We start from the raw sequence: 8,467 nt of genomic DNA on the forward strand, positions 1-8,467 counted from the left end.
GTACCACGAAGCTCGGCTTGGGGCAATGGGGCGTCTGCCTCGCCATCGCCACCGTGTCGTGGCCCATTGGTTGGGCCGTCAAGTTCATCCCAGTGCCGGTTCGTAGCAGTTGACAAGCCTAGCCTAGTAGCGAATCAAAGGCGATGTGTGGGGTCCTGGACCCGTTTCTGTTGATAGCAAGTTCAACTGGATCTACTTACTCAAAAAAATCTGACGTTTCTGAAAAGTTTCACATCTTTCAACAACATGTTGAGCGTCTCTTTCATCGTAACATCCTTGCTACCCAAACTGATCGGGGTACCCAAAAACTCCGAGCAGACACCATTATTTTGGTTGATGCTTTTTTTTATCTTGGGCGGTCATGTAAAATGTATTCCCATTTATATCAATGCCCTTGGAAAGTCAATACACTCAAAGATGGTGTCCTGGCCAACAAGTACACGTCATCTCCAACAGTGTTGTTACTCATGAGATGTGTTTGCAACCAACCACAAAAAGTCCCCATGTGTTCACGTGTAATCGAGTCGTCAGACTACTCCATGTGTTTGGAGCATAGAATATTCTCATGTTCATTGATGTACGGGGCCACCAAGGTATTTTTGTATAACTGTGTAGTGTGCTTGCGCCCAAGAATGTCCGTTCCTACATATTATTGAGTTTGGTCCTAGCATGCCTTTTCCACTCAGTTTTCCCTCATGCCGCGATTGAGGAACACCAATCGGCTTAATGTCAGGAATAAAGTCAATACAAAACTCAATGCCCTCCTCTATTTCGTGGCCCTTGAAGATGCTTTCATTTGGCCTAGCACGGTTACGGACAGTAAACTAGAAAACTTGCTACAAAACCAAAGACCAGGATGGCCTAGATATATTCAATTTGAAACATATGAATAAAGCACTACAGGCCAATTATTTCTGGAAATTAGAAATGAATTTCGATTGTGACAAGATGTGTTGTTGAATGAATATTTAAATAACAAGTGTATTTATTTGATTAAATCTAAGGTGTGATATTACTATTTTTGGACTAGCTAGCTTGTTAAAAGCTTATACATTTTTTCTAAACATTACAACAGGGTGTTAGGTAATGGAAACAACACTATGTCTTGGAAATATTGTTGGGTTGGTGATAAGCCACTCAATTTTTTTCTACCATAGGATTTATAGCAATTTTTTATCATAATATCTTAGTTGATTAAGCCATTGTTAAAGGACGAAATGGTTCTATCTTAAGAATAAATCCTTTTTTGAGAATCGCTTAAGATTTGAAATAGTCTCAAACTACGATGTGAGGAGATAATGATGGTATGGTAATGATAAGATCGAATGGATGCTAACTGCTGATAGCAATTTTACAATGAGATCCCTGTGCAAATATTGGTTAATTGTGCTTGTGGTTTTACCGAGAAACTCTTGTGGAAACTAAGATTCCTTCATAATTTTATGTTTTTAATTTTTTTCATGGTCAAAAAAAGCATTCTTACCAAAGACCATTAGTTAAGAAGGGGATTTGGTAACAATTATTTTTCTATATCTAGTCGGTTTGTGTTGTTTTCCGGAGATGACCTAGGTGCGACTGCTAAATAATAAATACTCCCTCTGTTTCAAAATATTTGTGGTGGTTTTAGGTCGAACTAAAATCACGACAAGCATTTGACAACTATTTTAATATGAACGGAGTACATATCAATGCTGCAATCGAAAATTCCTTTTGGGGGAAGAAGTCCAATGAAGTTGGTTTCTGAAAAATTCAAAATTCATACAAATTAGTATATTTACATTTTAAAAAATTCGGAAAAAAACAATAGATATACAAGGAGGCATAATGCACAAGTGCGTAAATTTTCAGGACGAAATACATTGAAATGAGGGTTGTGCAAAAAAGAAAAATCTAGGATTTTTTAACACATAATAATATTCATCCTCCGAGGCTATGAATTTGTGTCTATAGATTACTAAAGTACTGATTTAAACATAGGACCGGACTGCTTTCTCATCTTTTCGTTTGGGGTCCTCTTCATGAAAGACGGGGACTTGTTTGATATATCATGTTTCTTTGATGTCTTGATGTAAACCGCTTTGTAATCCTGTCTTATGTGGTGTAATGCAGTGTCTAGGACCTTCGTGACCGTTTCTTGTTATAAAATAATTAGGGCAGGGCGAACGCTCGATCCAAACGCATCTGTCCGTGCAGGTTTCGGAGCATGCGCGGGACGGACCACCGGACAGCGCGAGTTAGAAAAGCTACGCGCACGCGGGTTGCGTCAGCACGAGGATGACAGACGGCCCCCACAAAGTACGGAGCGGACAAAAGTATCACGCGCCCGCAAGAAAGTTCCCCACCATCGCCGCAGGGACTTTTATGTTCTTTTTTGCGAAAAAGCGCCTCAGGGACTTTTCTGTTTTTTTGTTTTTACGAAAAAGCGCCTCAGGCACTTTACACGTGCCGGGTTTTGGGCCTCCCACGGACCGCTGCGTGCCATAGCGGGTGGCGTTCTTATCGGCTGCGCACGTGAATTGCTCGGCCCGCCGCGAAATTCCTACCGACTTCACGACGGGCGGCGGATGCTTGCCGACGTCGGACTTTTCTATACGAAAACGACCAAGCTAAGTAAGCATCTCCGTTAACACCCCCCCCCCCTCCGCCCCTTCACTATATAAAGCGAAGCGTGGCATGCAAACACCTCATCAATCTGTCTTTCGTCTCACTGACTTTTCTGTTTTTTTTTTCGAAAAAGCGTCTCAGTGACTTTCCTATTATTGTTGTTTTGCAAAAAAGCGCCTGAGGCACTTTACACGTGCCGGGTTTTGGGCCTCCTACAGACCGCCGTGTGCCATAGCGGGTGGCGTTCCTATCGGCTGCGCACGTGGATTGCTGGCCTGCTAGACATATAACCAATTATTACATGTTGATTAGGATTCTTTCTTTCTAACTAACCAGATTTTTAAGGGAATGAGGTCCTCATTTCCCTTATAATCTTTAATCAAAATCCACCTCTTTGTAAACCTATGTAAACTTATGTATTAACATTACTTGCACGCCGCACACGCCTTCCCTGCGAAAGTCGACCGGCGTAGTCGAAATTCCTACCGACTTCACGACGGACGACGGATGCTTGGCAGGCCTGGCCCTGAGGGGGGGGGGGAGGGGGGCGATCGGGGCGGTCGCCCCGGGCCCCCTGATGCCAAGGGGCCCCACATACGTGTTCTCGTCTTGTATGGGATTAGCTCCCTGATCAAATCCCAAAGTATCGCCTACCTCCTACGCGAAAACTAAATGGTATTACCGTTTCCCAGGATTTCCTTCCAGCTACGATTGAGGAGTAATTTGTTATTGCATGCGATTAATTGGGAGTAGTTATGGGGAAAATCGCTAGTGATTTGTTCCTTAATTTGCCAGCCGAAAATTGTGCGCTTAATTGTTTCATTTTCAGATGTTCTCCTAATTTTCAGCCAGGTCAAGCGGATCTTTTATAAAGGGGACATACCCGGAATGTTCAAAGGTTACAGAAGCTGAGAGTTGAGAGAATAGATCGTCCCCTACAGTAGCAGCACGGCACTTGATATCCATCTCCTATGTGTGCGTGGCGGCGCTTTGACTCACACAAGCTCCGTGTCGAAGGATGACTGAACCGCCGGCGATAGCCATGCCTTCCACGTAACCATGCCGACTCGCCGAGAGGCGATACAGTGTGATGGCGTGATTAGAAAAGATAAGTTATATGCCTCGGATCTCAATTTATCTGCTAGTGTAAGCCGTGTGAGATTTAACTGGGAAGCTTTATTTAAATTTATATATGATCATCAAAATTTCCTCTAGATTGTTGCAACTAGGCCATTATTAATCTATTCAGTTTTTGATGGGATTAATAATATATTCATTAGATAATGTTTGTGGATAGATGTTATTGGGGTTATAATTTTCGTATTTGATAACTTACCGGAAGTTGTTGTGGAGGAAAAAAAGTAATATAAATTTGGAAAACAAGGATTTTACATAATATGATATTTACATTAACATCAATCATATAAACGTGAGTGACTATCTGCTAAAATACCATGATTATCAGTGAATAAACTATTAGGTCCGATATTTTTATCATCAAAACAATCCAAAGAAGAGACTTGTATATAATAAAAATTAACATATTGCCTTCAGCGAAGAATAAAAGATCATTTTTTGTATATGATTTTATGCTCTACGCCCGGGCCCCTGGATTCTAGTTCCGTCCCGAGCTCCCGAATTCTCAGGACCGGCCCTGATGCTTCGCCGACGTCGGACTTTTCTATACGAAAATGACCAAGCTAAGTAAGCATCTCACGAGGACATGTACATGCCCCACGAGGACGAAGGTCACTCTCACGCTGAAGCTGATGCTGATGCTGCTGCAGTCTCCTCCTCCATCAGGGGCCTCGTCAAGGATAAGTGCCATGACTGCTTTCGCCGCCTCGGCGGAAGCACCGGCATCGCGGCCAAGCTCACTTCCCACCCGAAGCGGGGCATCAGGGACGAGGACATGACGTTGAGCTGGCGCAAGAAGGAGTTCGGCGACAATACGTGCCCCAAGCCCAGGCCCAGGACCTTCTTCCGCCACGTCTTGGACGCGCTCGGCCACGTCTCCGTCGTCGCGCTACTCGCCAGTGCCGCCGTCTCCCTCGGCTTAGGCATCATGGAGCATGGCGTCAAGGACGGGTGGTACGACGGTGCCACCATCTTCCTCGCCGCATTCGTCGTCTTCGGCGTCACCGCGGTCATCAGCCACGCCCAGGCCAAGAGGGACCACAAGCTCGCCACCGAGTCCGCCAACCTTGTCGTCACCGTCGTCCGCGCCGCCAGGAGACAGGAGATCTCCGTATTTGACGTCGTCGTCGGCGACGTGCTCATACTCAAGACCGGCGACGTCGTTCCAGCGGACGGGGTGTTCCTAGACGGCCACGGCTTCCAGGTGGACGAGTCGAGTTTGACGGGACATCCCGGCCCTATCGACATCGACGCCGGGACGAACCCCTTCCTCGCCTCCGGCGTGAAGGTCGTCAACGGCCACGGCTCCATGCTCGTCACCGCCGTCGGCACCAACACCACGGCTTGGAGCATCCTCTCAACGTTGAAATTGAACACTCGCCCGGCGCCGCTAGAGGAGCGCCTCGAGAGTCTCATTTCAACCATCGGCAAGGCTACCGTCGCCGTCGCGCTTGTCGCCTTCACCGTGCTCCTCGTTCGCCATTTCACCAACAGTAGCACGGGAAAGCCGCTGTTGATTGAAAAGGGCGTGCCGATTGCGGTGTCTCTCATGGCCACCTTTGCCATGAAGATGATGGTGAAGGATAAGGCGCTGGTGCACAGTTTGTCGGCGTCGGTCACGGTCATCTGCACCGACATGACCGGAATGCTCACCCTCAACAGGATGGAGGTGACCGAGTTCTGGGTCGGCACTGCCCGACCTAGAACCCCCACGGCGATATCTAGCAGCGTCGTTGGCCTGCTGTGCCAGGGCGTCGGGCTCAACACCACCGGAAGCGTGTACAAGCCGGACAATGTATCCCAACCGGAGATATCGGGCAGCCCGGTGGAGAAGGCACTTCTGTCATGGGCCACGGCGGACCTCTCCATGGATGCTGCCGCCTTGAAGAGGAGCTGCAAGGTAGTACATGTGGAGGCTTTCAACTCCGACGAGAAGCCCAGCCCCAGCCGTGCAATAATCAGGGACAAGGCCACACGTTTGTTGGTCGCGCACTGGAAAGGCGGCGCGGAGGTGCTCCTTGCCATGTGCTCCATGTACATGGACACGGATGCAACGGTGCGTGAACTCGGTGTGGAGCAGCGGAACAAGCTTGAGAAGGTGATCCGCGATATGGTGGCAAGCGGCCTCCGGTGCCTCGGCTTTGCTTATAAAAAGGTTGACGACACTGAGCAATCAAAGGTTCATCACCTGGAGGAACTGACATTGTTAGGTATAGTCGGCTTGAAAGACACTTGCCGACCAGAGGTCAATGCCACCATTGAAGATTGCACAAAGGCAAGCATGGCCGTGAAGATGCTCACCGGCGATAACATCCTCATGGCCCTTACTATCGCCAAGGAGTGCGGCATCATTTCGAGCAATGACCCCGACGGAGTCGTCATCGAGGGACACCAGTTCCGGGCCATGTCAGTGACACGACAACTCCAGATGGTGGACAAGATCCGTGTCATGGCGAGTTCCCGGCCCCAAGACAAGCTGTTGCTGGTGAAGCGGCTGAAGCACAAGGGCCACGTGGTGGCCGTGACCGCCGGCGAGGGCATCAATGATGCGGCGGCTCTCAAGGAGGCCGACGTGGTGCTGTGCATGGACGTCCATGGCACCGATGTCTCCACGGACACCATCTTCCTCAACGGCAAGTTCGACGTAGTGGTGAAGGCTACCCGGTGGGGACGCTGTGCCTATCACAACTTCCAGAAGTTCATCCAGTTCCACATCATCGTCAACGCCGTCGCAATCATCGTCAACTTCATGTCGGCGGTCACCATGGGTAACGTTCCACTGACCACCGTGCAAATCATGTGGGTGAACCTGGTGATGGGCGTCATGAGCACGCTGGCGCTATCCACTGACAAGCCCACCGACGCGCTCATGGAATCCCCACCCATTTCCCGCACGACACGGCTCATCAACAATGCCATGTGTTACATCATGGCCGCGCAGGCAATGTTTCAGATCGCCGTGCTGCTGGGGCTCCAATTCCTTGGCAACGATGACCAAGCCAGTGCCACCATGATCTTCAATGTCTTCATGCTCTTCCAGGTGTTCAACGAGTTCAACATGAGGGACAACGTCCTTGCCGGGGTGCTCAAGAATAGGATGTTCCTCCTCATCGTCGCCCTGGCGCTCGTGCTGCAGGTGGTGACGGTGGAGGTGCTCACGAAGTTCGTTGGTACCACGAAGCTCGGCTTGGGGCAATGGGGCGTCTGCCTCGCCATCGCCACCGTGTCGTGGCCCGTTGGTTGGGCCGTCAAGTTCATCCCAGTGCCGGTTCGTAGCAGTTGACAAGCCTAGCCTAGTAGCGAATCAAAGGCGATGTGTGGGGTCCTGGACCCGTTTCTGTTGGTAGCAAGTTCAACTGGATCTACTTACTCAAAAAAATCTGACGTTTCTGAAAAGTTTCACATCTTTCAACAACATGTTGAGCGTCTCTTTCATCGTAACATCCTTGCTACCCAAACTGATCGGGGTACCCAAAAACTCCGAGCAGACACCATTATTTTGGTTGATGCTTTTTTTATCTTGGGCGGTCATGTAAAATGTATTCCCATTTATATCAATGCCCTTGGAAAGTCAATACACTCAAAGATGGTGTCCTGGCCAACAAGTACACGTCATCTCCAACAGTGTTGTTACTCATGAGATGTGTTTGCAACCAACCACAAAAAGTCCCCATGTGTTCACGTGTAATCGAGTCGTCAGACTACTCCATGTGTTTGGAGCATAGAATATTCTCATGTTCATTGATGTACGGGGCCACCAAGGTATTTTTGTATAACTGTGTAGTGTGCTTGCGCCCAAGAATGTCCGTTCCTACATATTATTGAGTTTGGTCCTAGCATGCCTTTTCCACTCAGTTTTCCCTCATGCCGCGATTGAGGAACACCAATCGGCTTAATGTCAGGAATAAAGTCAATACAAAACTCAATGCCCTCCTCTATTTCGTGGCCCTTGAAGATGCTTTCATTTGGCCTAGCACGGTTACGGACAGTAAACTAGAAAACTTGCTACAAAACCAAAGACCAGGATGGCCTAGATATATTCAATTTGAAACATATGAATAAAGCACTACAGGCCAATTATTTCTGGAAATTAGAAATGAATTTCGATTGTGACAAGATGTGTTGTTGAATGAATATTTAAATAACAAGTGTATTTATTTGATTAAATCTAAGGTGTGATATTACTATTTTTGGACTAGCTAGCTTGTTAAAAGCTTATACATTTTTTCTAAACATTACAACAGGGTGTTAGGTAATGGAAACAACACTATGTCTTGGAAATATTGTTGGGTTGGTGATAAGCCACTCAATTTTTTTCTACCATAGGATTTATAGCAATTTTTTATCATAATATCTTAGTTGATTAAGCCATTGTTAAAGGACGAAATGGTTCTATCTTAAGAATAAATCCTTTTTTGAGAATCGCTTAAGATTTGAAATAGTCTCAAACTACGATGTGAGGAGATAATGATGGTATGGTAATGATAAGATCGAATGGATGCTAACTGCTGATAGCAATTTTACAATGAGATCCCTGTGCAAATATTGGTTAATTGTGCTTGTGGTTTTACCGAGAAACTCTTGTGGAAACTAAGATTCCTTCATAATTTTATGTTTTTAATTTTTTTCATGGTCAAAAAAAGCATTCTTACCAAAGACCATTAGTTAAGAAGGGGATTTGGTAACAATTATTTTTCTATATCTAGTCGGTTTGTGTTGTTTTCCG

At 46.8% G+C, this 8,467-nt stretch overlaps 1 protein-coding gene across 1 annotated transcript; it reads left to right on the forward strand.

Moving 5' to 3' along the window:
• Window positions 1–4,327: 4,327 nt before the first annotated feature.
• LOC123441312 (calcium-transporting ATPase 7, plasma membrane-type-like) lies at window positions 4,328–7,024 on the forward strand. Its single transcript, XM_045117792.1, has one exon. It carries the CDS (start codon window positions 4,328–4,330, stop codon window positions 7,022–7,024), a length of 2,697 nt encoding a protein of 898 aa, XP_044973727.1.
• Window positions 7,025–8,467: the final 1,443 nt, after the last annotated feature.

The sequence above is a fragment of the Hordeum vulgare genome, chromosome 3H (genome assembly GCF_904849725.1).
Source record: "Hordeum vulgare subsp. vulgare chromosome 3H, MorexV3_pseudomolecules_assembly, whole genome shotgun sequence".
NCBI classification, from domain to species: domain Eukaryota; kingdom Viridiplantae; phylum Streptophyta; class Magnoliopsida; order Poales; family Poaceae; genus Hordeum; species Hordeum vulgare.

Excerpts from the sequence above, each read along its gene's own strand:
- LOC123441312 (XM_045117792.1), top strand. The coding sequence starts at position 4,328 with ATGTACATGCCCCACGAGGACGAAGGTCACTCTCACGCTGAAGCTGAT.